The 20,722-nt window shown below is 34.2% G+C and overlaps 1 protein-coding gene across 1 annotated transcript in view; it reads left to right on the top strand.

Annotated features, from left to right (window-relative positions):
• Positions 1-20,722, top strand: part of Naa15-16 (N-alpha-acetyltransferase 15/16) — a 396,961-nt gene that overhangs the window by 17,168 nt on the left and 359,071 nt on the right. Inside the window, exons 2-3 of the mRNA XM_090403132.1 lie at positions 2,031-2,115; positions 13,790-13,894. Of these exons, the coding sequence (XP_090259258.1) occupies positions 2,031-2,115; positions 13,790-13,894 (190 nt within the window). The remainder of the gene's footprint in view (positions 1-2,030; positions 2,116-13,789; positions 13,895-20,722) is intronic.

Here is a 20,722-nt window from a genome sequence, read left to right on the forward strand (position 1 = left end):
TGTGGAATATGAGAACTAATTGAGAGAATGCAAATTACAGACCCTAGTGGATAGAAGGAAGGGGAAGATATGATCAAGACATACTAGTTGGTAAGGGGTAATTACCAGATTAGCATTGATGAGATTTTTCATAGAATATCTAGAGGTGGGGAGAACAAGAGGCCATCTCTGGAAGCTGAATAAGGTGGGTGTGAGGAGTAGATTTTTTTGTAGGGATAGTGGTAGGTGATTGGAATTCATTGCCTAAGAGAGTGTTGAGTGCAGAGACAATGAATGCATTTAAGTTGAGGTATGATGAGCTATGCATTGGTGAGAGGTCCCTTCTCACACTCTCATGTGAGAAGGGACCTCTCACCAGGGCCACCCTGTGCAGGTTATGCCCTGCACAATGGCACCTGATCACAAGGGATGCCATTTCGTTTTAATTTGCAAATTCTATTTTATGGGGGACACTGAAATATAACTTTGAACAAAGGCTCCTCTTACCCACGAGGTGCCCCTGCCTCTCACAATGAGTCTCAAGAGATTCATTGTGAGAGGCATAATGAGACTCCATGCAGGTCTGTTGATTATAATAATAATAATAAAATCTGTAGCTATTCCCTTTATTTATAAGCTGTCACTCTATTATAAAAAGTTAGTAAACTACTAAGGCATGGCCAACCCTTTACAAAGCCATGCTGCCTCTCATAGGGTATCATATTCTTATCCACCCATTCCTGAATTCTCTTTTTGACCAACTTTTCCAATACTTGTACCACCATTCCTAATACATCGATTGCTCTGTAATTTGCTACTACTGTCTTGTAGTTTCCTCTATGGAACAGAACTATTTTGCCCTCCTTTCACTCTCTTGTTGCTTTACCAAAGCTCTGAGGCTTAAATTAAACAGCCTAGTCAGAGGCATTGCCAGTTCTCTTGTATATTCTCATAAAATGTGACCTGATATCCCACAACTGTATTTACATTGAGACTCTGCAATATCCTAAGTACCTTCAATTCATTAACCTCTTTTCTCACATCAGTCCCTGTCACAACACTAACCTCACTTGGATGGCATACCTTTGCAAAGTGGTCACTCAGTAAATTATTTTATATATATCTGTAATTTCACTATATGCATAGTTGAAAAGGTAATAGATAAAATTTAGATTATTTTATTAGTAGTTTTAATATAAGAATTGGTTCAATACAAATAAACTAAAAAGACTTCTACTTTTTGAAAATGTACATTTACAAAATTAGGAATAATTTTGTAAATCATGACATAATGTTCTCCACATTCAAATGAAAGTCAGCATTTTTTTCCCAGGTTCTAGAAAATTTGTTCTTGTGTCAAAATAACAGCATTAATTTAGTTGCATTAATTTATTGCAAGTTTATTTTTCACTTGGTTAGACTATAATAAATGTAGTTTAATCCTTTATCCAAGTGTGAGCAAACAAAGTTTGCACCTGAAAATATCTTCAGGACTGAATATGGTGTTGTACTACCTTACTGGGGTAAGGTAGTACAACACCTGGCAACTCGTAGCAAAGATTTTTGCATTATGGGAGATACTGGGATAGGAGTGTTGTTAGCTTGGTCCACCTTTGCTACAAGTTTCCTGGTGTTGTACCACCTTACCCTAGTAAGGTAGTACAACACCTACCTTACCCCACTAAGGTAGTACAACACCATATTCAGTCCTGAAGATATTTTCAGGCGCAAACTTTGTTTGCTCACACTTGGATAAAGGATTAAACTAAATTTATTATTGATTAATTTAGTTGAAAAAAAAATGGAATTCCTTTTGCATTGCTATGCTAGTGCGAAAAAAAGTTTGCTATCTTTATTATGTTTACACCTACTGTATAGAAATATCTGTGCTTTGAGTTTGTACTTAAACTGTTATAGTCAGTAAGTGTATTGAGTATAAGAAAGCTAACTTCAACCTTTAAAATGTTTACTTTAGCAAACAAATAATATTTCTTACATACAAAGGAATATTTCACTAAGAATTTAAATATATATTTCTATTGAAATTTCAGAAATGTTATGAGCAAAAACAATACAAGAATGGTTTAAAATTTGCAAAACAAATTCTTTCCAATCCAAAATATTGTGAACATGGTGGTAAGTTTTTTCTTTTGTCTCTATTTTATATTATTTTTATTTTAAATTTAAATTTGTTTAAATTTTTGTGGACTTATCTGAATATATATATATACACAAGGATGGTCTGAAAAGTTCTTGGCCTAACAATGAAAAAATGAATTTATAATTTCAAAATTAATTTTATTTTTCAACATAATCTCCCTTGAGACTAATACATTTATTCCAGTGATGCTCCAGCACCATTATCCTGTCCCTGTAGTGGTTCTCAGTAAGCTCTGCAATCACCTCTTGATTCAAAGAAAAACGCTGACCAGTGAGGAAGATTTTTAGTTTTGGGAAGAGATAGAAGTCAGGGGGAGCCAAATCTGGGGAATAGGGTGAATGTTCCAACAATTCATAGTGCAGATCCCTTAATTTTCCCATTGACAAAACACCTTTCTGGGCAGGTTCATTGTCCTGATGGAAGATGATTTTTTTCTTCTGCAAACCAAGTCTTTTCTCACAAATTTTTTCGGCAAATCTGGTTAAAAGATCAGAATAATATTCCCCGGTTATTGTTTTACCCTTTTCAAGATAATTAATAAACAAAATGCCTTTAGCATCCCAAAACACCGGTGCCACGACCTTTCCTGCTGATGGAACCGACTTTGTCTTTGGCACTGAACAACTGGCTGCTGTCCACTGTTTTCACTGCTGTTTGGATTCTGGTGTGTAAGGTGAATCCAAATCCCATCCATAGGCAAAATATATCCTACACGTTCTTTTGAAATGCCTATAGTCTCAGCAATTTCACTCACTTTGACTTGCCAGTTATCCAATACCATATCGTGCACGTGATCAATGATTTCTGCTGTTGTTACACATTTTTGACGTCCTTCACATGGACCATCTTTAAGGCTCATACGGCCACATTTAAACTTAGCAGTCCATTTCTTAATTGTCGAAAACAAGGGAGAAGAGTACCCATAAACTTTTATGAACTTTGAATGAATTTCTTTGCGTTAAACCTTCTTTTACAAAGAATTTTATAACTGCACGATACTCAATTTTATCCATTTCAAGGGATACAGACAACACTTTTGCTTCAGACAGCTGTATAAAACAAACTACTTGATAGAATGACTTGCTTTCTTAGAATGCATTCTTTCACATGCCTACTTGAACATTCACTACTATCAACTTACCATTATCCATATTCTGAAACTGTCACCCTTGACATTTCCAACGCTTTCTGTCATGTGTGGCATCAAGGCCAGCTAAACAAGTTGCCATCCTTTGGTCTCCCTGCCACCTTCTGTAATTAGGTAGCCAGCTTTCTCTCTGGTCGTTCTTTCTGAGTCATGGTAGTTGGCTCTCTTCAGGTTTCACCATCAATGCTGGAGTGCCTCAAGGTTCTGTCCTATCACCTACTCTCTTTCTCTTGTTCATAAATGACCTGCTTGCATTTACCACTAATACTATCCACAGCTTTGCTGGAGATAGTACTCTCCACTCATCTACTCATTTGACAAACTGTGTAGTACTCTGACATCCCAGGCTACAAAATCATCTACAACCACTGCCTTAAACATTGCTCTTCATACTATCCTTCAATGGGGGTGAGGATGACAACCTTGTTATGTTCAATGACACCAGAACACAGTCTTGCCTTTTTCCTCTCAAAAGAGATCTCAGATCTTTCGCAAGAGCTTTTGTGTGTTACTTACCCTAAGTAACACACAAATCACCAGACAAGATCAGACCTCTCTGCTTGGACTAATGTTTACCTTTAGTCTCTCCTGGCACAAACACATTACATCAATAGTCTCCTCAGCATCCAAGAACCTAGGCATTCTCTTTTGTTCAAAAGGCAGTTTTTTACCCAGTCAACTCCTCACTTTATACAAATCACAAATCTGCCCATGTTTAGAGTACTGCTCACATGTTTGAGATGGTGCACCTAAAACTTCCATTAAAATCCTTGATACCATCCAGAGACGTGTAATTAGGCTTGTAGATGATCCCTCTCTTACATTACTCACTTCAACCTCTATCTCAAAGATGCAGTGTTTTATCATTATCCCTAAGTATCAATTCCAGGCTACAAGATCATCTGCAACTGGTGCCTTAAACATTGATTTCCATATCCTCCAATGGGGTGAAAACAACCTTGTTATATTTACTGATCAAATTTTGATCTCTTTTGCAAGAGATTTTCAATCTCCAAACTTGGTCTGCATTGATTGAAAAATGTGACATATCTATCCTTCTATTGTTTAATCCCCAAGAGACGACTATAGTTTTTGGAGTTTATTCCCAAGAAAACCAAAAAATAAACAAAAAATAAAAGAAAAGAAGAAAAGCCTGGCTAATCCTAAAAAAATTATCAAGGCCCAAGGTAAAAAAGTGTGAAATAAGGGATTATGAAGCTTTATGCAAAATCAGCATTTTCAAACCTTGTGATCTATCAGAGACTATTTGACTGATATATATGAGAAATTTTATATTAGAGGATTTTGAGTTTTCTTCCATAAATGGTATGAAAAAGAAAGTATCTGATATTTAATGAAAGGAACAACTGTGACAAAAGATAACTAGCACTAGATTTAATAAGTCCTGATAGATATTTAATTAAACCAACTAGTTTTGCCACCTATGCTGGTGACTTCTGGGTTAGAAAGAAGAAAACAAATATACAGTATAGGTCATAATAGATATTTAATTAAACCAACTAGTTTTGTCACATAATCTGGTGGCTTCTTCTGGGTTAGGAAAAACAAAGAAATATACAATAAGTGGTAAACACAAACCATTAGGTTCCTACCTGTAGTGTTGCCTGCCCATTTAGATTGGGATGTGCTATCACGTGATTTATGCAACCCGCTCTACAAAATTCAAGTCAGTTTGACTGTATGATTGCATTTTTACTGATGTATGAAAGTTTTAAGAATGCATGGTGCATCAGTGCTCATCTTAATTGGTCCAATGCAATTAATTGTAGGATAACTTTGAATACTTTAATTTATCAATTAAAGATCAAAAATTTAATTTTAAATATGAAAATCATAAAGGCCAAATGAACAATAGTTATGCTTCGAGTGTGTCGTTTATGTGAGAAGCACAAAGATTAGAGTATCATTCGCAAATACTAGACATGGATAATTTGAATTTTGATGTGATTTTTAAATGCACTATATAATATGCACAGAAATCGGAAAAAGTAATCACTTGGAGAATTATTATTTTTCTGGATTGACCAAAGAAAGTCTGAAGTAACTCATTTTACTTACTTATTTATACTCAAGTTCCAACCTCCTTCAACTATAATCATACAATCCATGAAAGCTCTGGTAGAAAACAGGACATCAGTAGATTGTCAACACTTTCCCATTGTAAATATGGACAATCATCATCATCTAATTCCTGTCATGTACCCTCAAGGGGTGTACAGGATATGATAGTACTACATGAAAAATTTACATAATTACTAATTCCTATCTACAATTTTCCTCCAAATCAGTCTGTTACTTGTCAAGACTCCAACATTACCAGATCTTATATTTCTATCATCTAAGGCACTTTGTACTGTATCAATCCACCTATATCTTGGTCTTCCTCTGGGTCGTTTTCCTGCCAACTTGGCAGAGAACACTTGTTTTGCTAATCTTTCCTCACCCATTCTGTTTAAGTGACCATACCACCTGAGATTAGCTCTGCTAATGCATTGGATGCTGACAATGTCAAGTTCTTTCCTAATATTCTCGTTTTTAATATGATATTGCGTTGATGCCATCTGTTCATGCCTCTAATTTTTCTCAGGACTCTCATATCTGCGGTCTCTAGTCTTTGGTCAAGTGTTTTACTTCTGACCCAGCTCTCAGATCCATAAGTTAAAATATGGACAAAAAAGTTATAAATTATTTATAGAAAATTATATATATTTTTAAAACTTGTCTTATATCGGTATCCTAAACACATCAGTTCACTTCACACACACAAAACAGATGAAACTCAGAAAACAAAATCAACAACTTAGACAAATGACAACGTTCGAATAGATTGGTCGACATAATAACCAATCACAGCCAATGATTTCTGAGTGCTATTGTCTTAGCACATGCCCTGCCTTGCCTTCTGAGTGATTTAAAACCACTGGAACACTCAAGAGTTTGACCTGCTGCATCATTCATACATTTGCTCAAAGGTGGCCATATTTGTAATGACACACCAAGGCTATTAATGCGAATGTGATGCAATGTTTACGCATCAAAAAGTGTCCTCTTCATGAAGCATTAGTACAGGAAAACCTTGCTTAATGTGATTTCGATATGCTCGATTGAGTGAAATGATACTATTTCCTGCTTTAAGTGAGTGATTAATCAGTTAACACAATTTTTTTACGTTATGCGAAATTTTTTGTCGCCAATCTGCAGCGAGCGGAAAAGTTGGAAGTCATTTAGAGACATGAAAATGGTGTTAGTAATACAATGATTGTGAGAGACCTGGGATACAGCGAGTCTACAGTTTGGACTATATTAAATAAGAGCAAAAAATACAAAGAACAAAGAAAAGTTGCCTACTGCTTCTTTAAGCGAGCAGATCACCCGAAATAGAAGCCATTTAATGATCGGGATGGAGTGTCTTCTGTCACTCTGGATTGAGGATTATAACCAAAAAAGAATACCTCTTAGTACAGGGAATATTCAGGCAAAAGCTCTCAATATTTTTACCTCATTGAAAGAGACCAAATTTCAAGAGGAATGTGAAAGCTTTACTGTGAGTTTAGGATGGTTTGATCGTTTTAGAAATCGAGCTGGACTGCATAAAGTAAGAATAACTGGGGAATCTGCTAGTGCTTATAAAGATTCTGTAGCCAAGTTTCCTGAAAAATTGCAAAGGATAATTTAGGAAGGTGATTATGACGATCGTCAAATATTCAGCATATGCCAACAAAAACTTTCCTAGCTAAAACTGAAGCATCTCAACCAGGATACAAAGTAACTAAAAATCATCGTAGGCTTTTATTAGTAGGCAATGCAGAATGCAACTTTAAACTCAGGCCTATGTAATTAGTTTATCATGTGCAAAATCCAAGATCTAACATTATTGAATAAATCAGCACAATTGGAAAAGAACTTGGATTAAATGAACTGGATAATGAAGATGTGAGAAACTTGCTCGATTCCCATTCAGAACAGTTAAGCGAGAAGGAACAACTGTGGTTTTCTGTATAAGGAAAATCTCTGGAGGGAGATGGCATGAGAAGCAAGGCCTTAACACTCAGATTCCACAAATCTTATATAATCTCGATGTTTCTAGATTCTAATCATACTTACTTACCTACTTACTTAATGTCCTCTTCTGTCGGGGACAGGTTGAGTCTTCCATGTTTCCACAACAACCTCCAGGAGTCTCGGTTTCTTGCATGGCTGGTGAGCTGTCTATATGTTTGTAATCCAGAATTATCTTTATTGTTGTTATCCATTTAGTTCTTGGTCTTCCTTTTTTTTCTTTTTTTCTTTTATTCTTGCATACAGAGCAAGGTTGGGTAGTCTTTTTGATGGCATTTTCTCAACCTGTTCGTTCCACTGAAGTTGTCTTCTTTTGAATTCTAATCATAAAGGCCTGTGTAGCTCAGTGGATGTGGCATTTGCACACCATGGTGCTTAACCGCACGAAGGAAGGCTTCTTGGTTTCGAATCTAGTCGACGACTAGAAGAAATTTTTTTAAGCATTTTTTTTTTTTGACTGGTTCTCGAGTTAGTCGATCTCTGGCACGGGCAAGTGGGTTTTTTCTCCCGGAAACTCAAGAAAATCGACCGTAGAACCCACATTATTTCAGACATTAAATACGAGTGTTAGGGACCACGAGATGGTGGCACTTGTTGAGCCGTCTCTCTTCACTGCATGCTGCTTAATTAGTGATAGCCTTGGACCAGCTATCTCTGATTGGGTGCCAGTGGAGATTGAACTGCCCACTCAGTCTCCAAAAGTTAGATAGGGCTAAAATCGGCCTCGCCTACTCCCTATATACGGGAATAAAAATGCGTTGGCTGGTTTTTTTTTTTTTTTTATCATAGCAGTTCATAATCTAAATATTGTTACCAATTCTGCCATTTCCCTGAGTGAAGCTCATCACATACTGAGTGAAATATATAGGAGTAATAAATTTTATTTAGCTTTCTCTTATATGTAAAGCTGTTATTTAAAATATTATGCGATGTCTAATGTGCATGTGTATTAAAAGTCTAATAAACAATCTATTCCAGCTCGACTGCCATCCAGTACACAGTTTCGCTGATGACATCATGTTGTATTCCTTCTTTTTGTTTGACAAACCTTGTAAAGCACAAATCACCACAATCTCCAGAACTCTTAACCTCCACTTAAATTCTGATTTTTGAAACATTCATCAATGGAATTTGGATAACATTATCAACTTCATTGTTAGCAAAACAGCTCTGCATTATTTCCTACAAAAAAGAACTCTATTCTTCCAATCTTACCTTTGACAATACTCAAATTTCTATTAACAATGAGATTCACCTTCTCAATCTCTCTCTCTCTCTCTCTCTCAATCTCAAAATCTCTTTTGGCACAAAAATATCACAAAAATTCCCCCCCCCCCTGCATCCAAAAAATCAGGCTTTCTCTTTCATTGTGCAAGGCATTACTTTAACTCACTTTTAACCTATGCAAATCACAAATTTGCCTGATCATTCAATACTGCTCTCATATCTGGAAGAGCTCTGAAAATATTGGATTCTATACAGAAAAGAGCAGTTAGATCAATTGATGATCCCCCCCCCACACACACTCTCTCTCTCTCTCTCTCACTAATGTACAGCAATCCCTCAATTAGTGCACCTAATGCGTTCTTTAAAACAGGTGTATTAATCGAAAATGCACTAATCGAATACAATAGCCTGTGGGAAAAAGTATAATTCGTTCCTCAAATTTCTTTCTTGAACCTTAATTTTTTTATAAAAAAATTAAGGTATGTCTCAGGGCCTAGTTAAAGGAAAACCATGAAGCTGAAAGACAATAAAACATATTCAGAATACAAATTTTATTATTCTACTTCTTAACAAAGAATTGAGCTAACGTAGTTTGGCAGGTATTTTGTTTCTTTTTTTTTTTTTCATACAACCGACATTATGGCCCTATTGCCTCTTCTAGTCTTCTGCAAATTTTACTGCTTCTCTCTTCATCAGGGTCAGTCTCTAAGCATTGCTGCTTAAAAACTTCGATTGTACGAAAAATATTTTCAAATTGTTTCTGTGAAATCTCTTTTGGCTGACTATCAGCGGTTAAATTTTCTTCATATTCTTCGGGATCTTCCTGCTGTGTATCTAAATTTAGCAGGTCGGAATCACCCAATTCTTCAGAATGAGATTTAACTCCTAGACGTTATCATAGAAAGGGGTGAAAGAAATGAAGGACGTACGAATTGGTCGCCAATACGCAAAATCACGTGCTTTATAGATACAATTTCCAACTGTTATACAAGCAGAATAGTTACCACGGAATGGATTCTCCTTTTCGTGACATGCGAAGAAATGTCGAAGGGTCTCGAATCTGTGGGCATACTATAGCAGATGGCATAAATTTTGGCAGTAAAAATTTGCAACATAGTATACATAGTGTACATGGAAATAGTGTAGTATGCCATTAAAAATAACTTTATAAAATGTTTTAAATCGGTAGCTAAATTATTTCATTCTGGTGAGTGATTTTTTAAAATAGTTAGCCATAAAAATGTATAGATAGAAAATTTTTTAAATCTATAACATTTATTTTGTTATTTTGAAAACCACTTTCTTGAAAATCCATCCAAATGTGTGCAGTAGCTAACCAACACCCTCCTGCAGTTCAACTTAAAATCCACAGAATGAATTTCTTCTCTTCTTGGTTTATCCCTTCTACTGCTGCCCTCTGGAATAATCTTTCACCACGTGTTTACCAAGGAATACAATCCACAGCTTTTCAAATCAAATGTGAATAAGTTCTTTATTGCCCATCCACAGTATTAGTGTACTACAGGTTGACCAACCACTTGTGGATGGGTTCTCCATAAATTAAAAAAAAAAATACACACACACACTTGATGCAGAAACCAACTCATTTATGTAATGCATATAAGATGCAAATGTTTTATATATTTATTTTCTATACCATGAAGATAGTTCATAAATATTAGTTTTAAGTGAAAATTCTACTGAAAAACTTGAAACTGGCATGCTATGTACATTGACAAATGTGTAAAAATGTGCCCACCTGATGGGCAAGTGATATGTTATATGATTAAGTGAGCTCTGTTAGATGAGCAACAAGTGTGAAACATAGCCATGCATGAACATGTTTAATAGCCTTCTTTCTCTTTCTCACCTCAGATCCTGTCCACAGTTTTGCTAGTGACAGTACTGTCTTTGAGAGAGAATGAGTATTGTCATAGGAAAAGCTTCCGCTTTCCTCTGATCTTTTAAGAACTCAAGTCGCCATTGGTCAGCATTGTACACACAATTTAACTCCAGACTGGTTGAACCGCATTTCATCTTCCTTTGTTCCATTTGCCTATGTTTTTTGAACAGCTTTTCCCATATTATTTTTCCCAATGAATGCAACCCCCAACTTTTCAAGTTAACGTGTTAGCAGATTCCTTCTTTCAAACCACTTTGCCAACAAAGAGTAGTGTTGTGTTCTAGATTTTGTGATCCCTTATGTGTGGGATGTTATTAAAATAAGAAGAAAGTAAAAATAAGAAATAAAACCTGAAGTCTCTTGATCTAGAGCCCAAATGTGTATTTTTAAAATTTTATTTTTATTATTTATTTATTTATTTATTATTATTATTTTTGAGATGTTTCAGTCCTCCAGATAAGCACGGTGGTTGTTTTACACCAACAAATGAAAATCATCTAACATCAATTACTATTATACAGTGTTCCACTAAAGAATGTCAGTATTCTTTTATGGTGAGCAGTTGATGTCATATCAAGTCAGGCTGTTCTCTATAATTTTTTTCATTATACTTAGGTAAAATGTGGATATAAATGAGAATGTAATTTCTTGGCAAGCATAATATACTTTTAAATTACATTCTTCCAGAGAATGAGGGATGTTCTGATTCCATTTTCCAACTAGATGTGGTGTCTCTGCCTTTTGAAATATGCAAAAAACCTTCAATGTCTGTTTCCCATAGAGGTGGTTAGGTTGAAAAAAAAAAAAAAGAAGAAGAAGCCACGAAAAAACAATTTCATGGCTTCCTTGTAGACTTCACGTACTAGAATTTTTTTTTTAAAAATTTTATTTATTTAACACAAGCCACTTATCAAAGTGGCTTGTGTTATTCTAAAAATAGGATGGTTTATGGCAAGAACTAAGTTACAGGTTGAACTTTTAAGTATTCTGTGACTTGACAAACACCTTGAAAATGGAAATGAATAAGGGACACTAATATCAGTAATCAATATTTGTGACTGGTGTAGACAGGTACTACCTGGAGAATAATGTTTAAGGTTTGTTTCTTTACATTCCTTGAAGATCTAGTTTCATTTCTTGTAAAGGACACAAGAATAATTTTTCTATGCTTTTTTTTTATTTGAAGCCGCTATGACAGTCTTATGTGGAGGTGGAAGGGTTGTTTTTCATAGAAACCTGGGCTCTCTCTCTTTTACAAAATCATGTAATAAAAATATTCATTTGACAGGTATAATTGTATGTGCATCATGAGCTTAGCTACTGTAATATTAATTCTAGCTGATCAGGCAATCAGAATTTGTGTGTGTGTATTTCTACTATATAAGTTTATTACCATCTGCTGTCGTTGTTTTGCTACACTAAACAATTTTTTTTGGATTAGATATGATTAAAATAATATATAATTTGCAACCTACTTAAAATTTTTTGAAAAAAAAAAGTAATTATTTTTTATCCCTCTTCATATAATGTAATGAATTTTTACAGATTCTTGAGAATACTCACTTATGATTATGTAAAATAGAAAATTTTTATTTTGAAGTTTATCTTCTATTAAGGAGTGTACCATGGAATTGGAAAAAAATTATTAATCATATAACAGTCATTTTATTTATTGTGTTTGTTAGGGAGCAATGTCAGTAATAACTTTCTTGGAAAAAATGTTTAAAAATTAACATTAATTTTAAAAAATCAAAATTTTATTTAAAAATTATGAATATTTTGTGTCACTTTTTTATGAAACAAATAATTTTTTTTAGTTAAAATATGCTACAGATATTTATTGTGTTTGTTAGGGAGCAATGTCAGTAATAACTTTCTTGGAAAAAATGTTTAAAAATTAACATTAATTTTAAAAAATCAAAATTTTATTTAAAAATTATGAATTTTTTGTGTCACTTTTTTATGAAACAAATAATTTTTTTTAGTTAAAATATGCTACAGATATTCTGTCATGTCTATTAAACAATATAAACTAAAATTATCGAGCAAATATCAGTTCCTTTAACGCTATGAAATTTAATTTGTTCATATAATGATTATTACACAAATTTTGCATATTTGAAAAATAAACTTAAAAATTAAAATACATATCAATGATTATAATTTTAGTTTAATATATTCTGGATATATTAAGCTGTGTTAGAAAAAAAAATTAATATTCTAGGACTAATAGTTTTTAAGATATCTTGCCAAAACCAACTGCAATGTGTTAAAATTTAAAAACCAGAGAAAAATCAATTTAAAGTTTATAACTAACTTTATTATTATTATTCTATGAATATTTAAAAGCCACTAGCAATATATGTGTTATCAACAGGTGTTTTAAATAACATATTCATAGATTTTTGCTTTCTTTATAATTTTTCTTCTTCCGAGGCAGCTTTTTTTTGCTCTTAAGTATCTGTGTATCAAATATCTGAAATGTTTGTACTGTTATTCTTCCTAGATCACCACCATTAAAAGTTATCAGTGCATCTATTTCTTCTCTTCTTTTAGGCATATTTATATATTTATGTTTCTAAATGTTATATTAAAACTTAATTTTTATAATAAATTTCAGACTGAAGACAAAGCTTTGAAAACACACTTACACACATGAGTTAGTGGCGGCCATATCGGTTCCAGTTTTGGTGTTGTAAGCTTTGCTCTGATTGGCTTATTTCAGAGTAGCTTACAATATAGCAAGAACCAATAAAATTTCTTCTCAAATTGATTTTACTTACAAAACTGATGTTATAGGGCTTTTAAATCTACATAATTTACTTTTTAACTTTTTTAATTTTGACAATTACAAGCAAAGTTATAACAATTTAAAGTTTATGTTAATGAGCATTTAAATGATAAATATGATAAGATAACTCAAAACGTAGGAAGTTTTTGACTGCGAAAATTATGGAATATATTCTTTAGTATATAAACTTTATAAAAACAAAAAAAAATTTTTTTTTTCTTATTTTTACCTCAAAACTATGATTTTTTGTGGATATCCTAACCTTAATGGTATATTTTTATTATTATGGTATATTTTTTTTATTAACCTTTAATATTTGGACGTTTGTAATATGAACTTAGTACTTTCAAAAGACATTCGCGTTCAAGTTTTAATGGGAAATTAAAGAACTATATGAACTCATTTGCTTGATATTGTTTTGGAAGTTAACAGATTTGAAATTTTTCTACTTACAAATTTAAGAATTGCAAAGTATAATAAAACCATCTCTTCTAATTTCAGAAACACTGGCTATGAAAGGACTTACTCTTAACTGTCTAGGTAGGAAGGATGAAGCCTATGAATATGTACGTAAAGGTCTTCGAAATGACTTGAAAAGTCATGTGTGTATCCTTTAAGGAAGTACCATTATTCCTTAGCTTTAAATCTCAAACTGTTGAGTGGAAGGTCTCTTCTAAATTGTTTTCCTAGTTTTCCTTAGAGTTATTCTGGTAATATCTGTTAATGCTTGCATTTTACACTGAAACAGTGCTAAGTTCTGAGTTTCATGGTATATAAATGAATTCTAATAAAAAAAACTTGAATGACTAACTGTTCTTTTTAGATACATTTTACAACATTACTTCAGTACTTATCAATTTCTTTTGTCTATATTTGTACTTACATTTGCACGTAACAACTCTGCCTGGATGGATTATAATAAAATTTGTTGGAGATTATATCATTTGTAATTAAACTGGACCATTTTGAGTCGCATATTTTAGGAGTTGATTTAATACAATACAAAATTATATAAAACGATGATGATGGTAATATTACAAATAATATTTCTATCATTATCAGAATTATATATTATAAGTAATATTACTGCAAATAATAATAACATTTATATAATATACACCAGGCACAAGAAAATAAAAATCAAAGAATACCTTAAAATGGAAGTTGTAATATTAATGTGTGTGTGTGTTTATTTATTTAACCCCATGTTAAATTTCTATCTATGAAGGTTGTAAACCTGTAGTACATTTACTACCTCAAGTGGGCTAAGAGTTAGATAATATAGGAACTAGGAACTTTGCACAGAGATCAAACAGTGCATTTTACTTTTACAAGTGACTTGAAATCTTTAGTAAACGGGGTAATGATCTCATGTTGAGCAATAAAAAACATTTCACAATATCCATTCCACATTCTGATTTAAGTCTGTAGGGTGGAAAGTGAAGATGCTACCCAGACAACATGTCTTCAGGTACACAAGACTTTTTAGTGAACTTATCGAAGCCCTTATGAAACAGACAGAAGGTAATGATAAATTGTAAATTAGCAATGAAGATGTGTCATGGCTATCATTACTTATTAAATCTCATCATCAAATTCCTACCATGTACCCTCAAGGGGTGTACGGGATATGATAGTACTACATGAAAAACAATTACATCATTACTAACTTCCTATCTACAATTATCCTCAAAATCAGTCTGTTACTTGTCAAGACTACAACATTATCAGATCTTATATTTCTATCGTCTAAGGCACATTGTACCGTATCAATCCACCTATATCTTGGTCTTCCTCTGGGTCGTTTTGCTATAAACCTGGCAGAAAACACTTGTTTTCCTAATCTTTCCTTGCCCACTCTGTTTAAGTGACCATACCATCTGAGATTAGCTCTGCTAACTCATTCCTGGATGCTGACAATGTCAAGTTCTTTCCTAATATCCTCATTTTTAATATGATACTGCCATTGATGTCATCTGTTCACGCCTATAATCTTTCTCAGGACTCTCATATCTGCGGTTTCTAGTCTTTGGTCAAGTGTTTTACTTCTGACCAAGCTCTCAGATCCATAAGTTAAAACTGGTTTGAACACTGTCTTGTATACAGCTAATTTAGTGTTCCGACTAATTTCTCTCTTATTCCATACGAATTTATTCAATTGACTTCCCACCATACCAGCTTTGCTGATTCTGTTGTCTATTTCTATATTTAATTTACCATCTTCACTAAAAATCATGCCTAAGCAGCTGAAATGTTTTACTTGTTCCACAGGTTCTCCATTCACAACACAGTGGACATTTTCAATAATTCTGCCTATTTTCATTGTCTTTGTCTTTTTATTGCTGACCTTCATACCATATCTATTACAACAGCTATTCAATTTAGTCAGAGAATCTTGCAGACATTTGGCAGAATTATTTAGAAGTATAACATCATCTGCATAAAGCAAAGAGCTGACATTAACATCTCCAATTTTGATATCATGTTTAATACCACTTTCCTTCATAATGTGATCCATATAGATACCATTGATGCCATAGATAATGAATAACAGAGGGGATAATGTACATCCTTGTCTCACGCCAGACTTAACATTAAACCATCTTCCTGTACTACCTTCAATTCTAACTGCTGACTTACAACTCAAATGAAGACTAAGTATTGCTTGATATAATGCTCCATTGACACCATATAACTGCAGAGTATTGAATAGCTTCTCTCTTGGCACCTTGTCATATGCCTTTTCCAAATCGACAAAACTTAAATACAGATCTTTGTTATATTCCCATACTTTCTCGACTATTTGTCGTAAAGTGAAGATCTGATCCTGACAGCCTCTATTTGGCCTGAATCCAGCTTGTTCTTCACCAAGCTTTTCTTCCACAATTCTTCTCAATCGTTTCTCAAGTATACTTGCATAGATCTTTCCAGGAACACTCAATAGGGAAATACCTCTGTAATTTTCACATTCAGTTTTATTTCCCTTTTTATATATGGGTACTATGAGAACTCTACTCCAATCATCGGGAATTCGTCCCTCTGTCCAGGCTTTCTGAACTGTGCAGTGCAGCCACTGTAAGACTCTTACACCACCATACTTCAGCATTTCTGGTCGAATATCATCTACACCTGCTGCCTTTCCACATTTCAAGCGTTTGATTGCTTTTTTTACTTCGAGTATGGATATGTATTCCTAACTGCATGCCTGGTCGGTGTTTTTTACCACATTGCTGTCATCACTGCTTGTATCATTTAGCAGTTTTTCAAAGTAATTACTCCATACTTCAAGGATATCTTTTTCTCCCGATTTCATGTCACCTTTATCATCTCTAACTCCTTTTATAGCACTCTTTCCTCAATTCCTAAGCTTCTTCAACAACCTCCAGAATATTTTGCCACCTTCTTGATATTTATTTTCTATGTTCTTGCCAAAGTCCTCCCATGACTTTTGTTTAGCTAGTTTTACACAGTGTTTAGCATTCTTGCATTTGTCTCTATATTTTCTAAGAGCACAAGCTGACTTATTTGACAGGAACTTTTGATATGCTTTCTTCTTTTCCTTCATTGCTTCTTTAACTTCCTGTGTCCACCAGGGAGTTCTGATTTTTTTTATCCTTGCAGACAACCTCACCACATGCCTCTCTGGCAGAATCAATCAATGTTTTCTTCAGAGTTTGCCACTGAATCTCCAAGGTTTGATTCCTGTTCTCAAGCTCTTTCGTTTTTTCTTCAATAATCTTTGGGAATTTTAGTCTACAGTTCACATCTGAGAGCTGCTCAACTTTTATTCGCTTTGAAACTTTCTTACGTGTTATTCTTTTCAATATGAAATTCAATTTTATCCTGCTCAAGACTAAATAGTGATCACTTCCAATTTCAAATCTTCTGTACACTCTGGTGTTCTGCACCAGGGAGAAAACATCACTGTCAACAATAACATAGTCAATGAGACTTTTCTTATTCCTTGCCTCTTCTCTCCATGTGAATTTGTGCATATTTTTATGTTGGAACATGGTGCTAGTAATAACCAGTCCATGTCCTGAGCAGAAACCCAACAGATATTTGCCATTATTATTAGCTTTGCTCTTTTCTCCAAATTTTCCCAAAATATTTTTGTATGGCTGACAATCATTTCCTACTCTGCTATTTAGATCCCTAACAAGGACCAACTTTTCGTTTTTCATTGTGTCAGTTGCTTTTTCTAAAGCGTCAAAAAATTCCTCCACTTCTACCTTAGTAGAACCTTCTGTGGGACCATAGGCACAAATAAGTCTCATTGTCCGGTTCCCGATTCTCATATTTGCCCACATTACTCTACATGAGGCTGACTGCCATTCAAGAAGATTAGCCTCGTATTTTGTGTTGAATACTATGGTTAATCCTTCTTTTCTTTCTATTTCTTCTACTTATTAAATAGGTGACTATTAAAATATTGTAAATTATCATCATCATCATCAAATTCCTGACATGTACCCTCAATTGGTGTACAGGATATGATAGTACTACATGAAAAATTTTACATCATTACTAATTTTCTATCTACAATTTTTCTCCAAATCAGTCTGTTACTTGTCAAGACTCCAACATTATCAAATCTTATATTTCTATTGTCTAAGGTACTTTGTACCGTATCAATCCACCTATATCTTGGTCTTCCTCTGGGTCATTTTAGTTTTGTTGCCAACCTGGCAGAGAACGCTTGTTTTCCTAATCTTTCCTTGCCCACTCTGTTTAAGTGACCATACCATCTGAGATTAGCTCTGCTAACTCATTCCTGGATGCTGACAATGTCAAGTTCTTTCCTAATATCCTCATTTTTAATATGATACTGCCATTGATGTCATCTGTTCACGCCTATAATCTTTCTCAGGACTCTCATATCTGCGGTTTCTAGTCTTTGGTCAAGTGTTTTACTTCTGACCAAGCTCTCAGATCCATAAGTTAAAACTGGTTTGAACACTGTCTTGTATACAGCTAATTTAGTGTTCCGACTAATTTCTCTCTTATTCCATACGAATTTATTCAATTGACTTCCCACCATACCAGCTTTGCTGATTCTGTTGTCTATTTCTATATTTAATTTACCATCTTCACTAAAAATCATGCCTAAGCAGCTGAAATGTTTTACTTGTTCCACAGGTTCTCCATTCACAACACAGTGGACATTTTCAATAATTCTGCCTATTTTCATTGTCTTTGTCTGTTTATTGCTGACCTTCATACGTTATCTATTACAACAGTTATTCAATTTAGTCAAGGAATCTTGCAGACTCGTAGTGGATTTATTGATAAGTATAACAGCGTCCTCAAAAAGCAAAGAGCTGACATTAACATCTCCAATTTTGATAACATGTTTAATACCACTTTCCTTCATAATGTGATCCATATAGATAATGAATAACAGAGGGGATAATGTACATCCCCGTCTCACACCAGATTTAACATTAAACCATCTTCCTGTACTTCCTTCAATTCTAACTGCTGACTTACAACTCAAATGAAGATTAAGTATTGCTTGATATAATGGCTTGTTGACACCATATAACTGTAGTGTATTGAATAGCTTCTCTCTTGGCACCTTGTCATATGCCTTTTCCAGATCGACAAAACTTAAATACAGATCTTTGTTATATTTCCATGCTTTCTCAACTATTTGTCGTAAAGTGAAGATCTGATCCTGAGAGCCTCTATTTGGCCTGAATCCAGCTTGTTCTTCACCAAGCTTTTCTTCCACAATTCTTCTCAACTGTTTCTCAAGTATACTTGCATAAATCTTTCCAGGAACACTCAGTAGAGAAATACCTCTGTAATTCTCACAATCAGTTTTATTTCTCTTTTTATATATGGGTACTATGAGAAAGCTCTACTCCAATCATTGGGATTTCGTCCTTGTGTCCAGGCCTTTTGAACTATGCAGTGCAGCTACTGTAAGACTTTTATACCACCATAATTCAGCATTTCTGATCGAAAAAATTGATCGATTGGTCCTCTACTAATGACTCAGTTAAGTAAGTTTGAACGCAGTTAGTAGTTGGAAAGGGGATCCAATCATTCGATGCTGTTGGCACACTCTCCCTCGATGAGTCTCTGGACTCCCTGGAGGTGTCAAATAATAATAATAATAATAATATCATCTACTCCTGCTGCCTTTCCACATTTCAAGCTTTTGATGGCTTTTTCTACTTCAAGTATGGATATGTATTCCTGACTATATGCCTGTTGAGTGCTTTTTACCACTGTGCTATCATTGCTTGTTTCATTTAGCAATTTTTTGAAGTAATTACTCCATACTTCAAGGATATCTTTTACTGCTGTTTTCATGTCACCTTTATCATCTCTAACTCCTTTTACAGCACTCTTCCTCCATTTCTAAGCTTCTTCAATAACCTCCAGTATATTTTGCCACCTTATAATTTTACACAGTGTTTAGCTTTCTTACATTTTTCTCTGTATTCCGTAAGAGCACAAGTTGACTTATTTGCCAGGAACTTTTGATATACTTCCTTTTTTTCCTTCTCTGCTTCTGTAACTTCCTGTGTCAACCATTGAATTCTGATTTTTCTATCCTTGCAGACAACCTCACCACATGCCTCTCTGGCTGAATCAATCAGGTTTTTCTTCAAGGCATGCCACTGAATCTCCAAGGTTTGGTTGCTGTTCTCAAACTCTCATTTTTTCTTCAATAATCTTTGTGTATTTTAGTCTACAGTTCACATCTGAGAGCTGCTCAACTTTTATTAGCTTTAAAACTTTCTTACATGTTATTCTTTTCAATATGAAATTCAGTTTTATCCTGCTCAAGACTAAATAATGATCACTTCCAATTTCAAATCCTCTGTACACTCTGGTATCCTGCACCAAGGAGAAAACATCACTGTCAACAATAACATAGTCAATGAGACTTTTCTTATTCCTTGCCTCTTCTCTCCATGTGAATTTGTGCACATTTTTATGTTTGAACATGGTGTTAGTAATAACTAGTCCATCTGAGTAGAAATCCAACTGGTATTTGCCATTATTATTAGCTTTGCTCTTTTCTCCAAATTTTCCCAAAATATTTTTGTATGTCTGACAATCATTTCCTACTCTGCTATTTCGATCCTCAACCAGGACCAACGTTTCCCTTTTCATTGTATCAGTTGCTTTTTCTAAAGCCTCAAAAAATTCCTCCACTTCTACCTTAGTAGAACCTTCTGTGGGACCATAGGCACAAATAAGGCTCATTGTCCAATTCCCCATTCTGATATTTGTCCACATCACTCTGCTTGAGACTGCCTGCCATTCAAGAAGACTAGCCTTGTATTTTGTGTTGAATACTATGGCTACTCCTTCATTTCCTCGATTGTTGTTGTCTGAATATTGCATTTTGTATTTATTGCTCAAAAAGATCTCACCAGTTTTTGTCTTTTTTGTTTCAGTCACCCCTATTATGTC

Source organism: Typopeltis vanoorti, chromosome 13 (genome assembly GCF_054136105.1).
Source record: "Typopeltis vanoorti isolate ZY-2024b chromosome 13, IOZ_Tvanoo_1.0, whole genome shotgun sequence".
In the NCBI taxonomy this organism is placed as follows: Eukaryota; Metazoa; Arthropoda; class Arachnida; order Uropygi; family Thelyphonidae; genus Typopeltis; species Typopeltis vanoorti.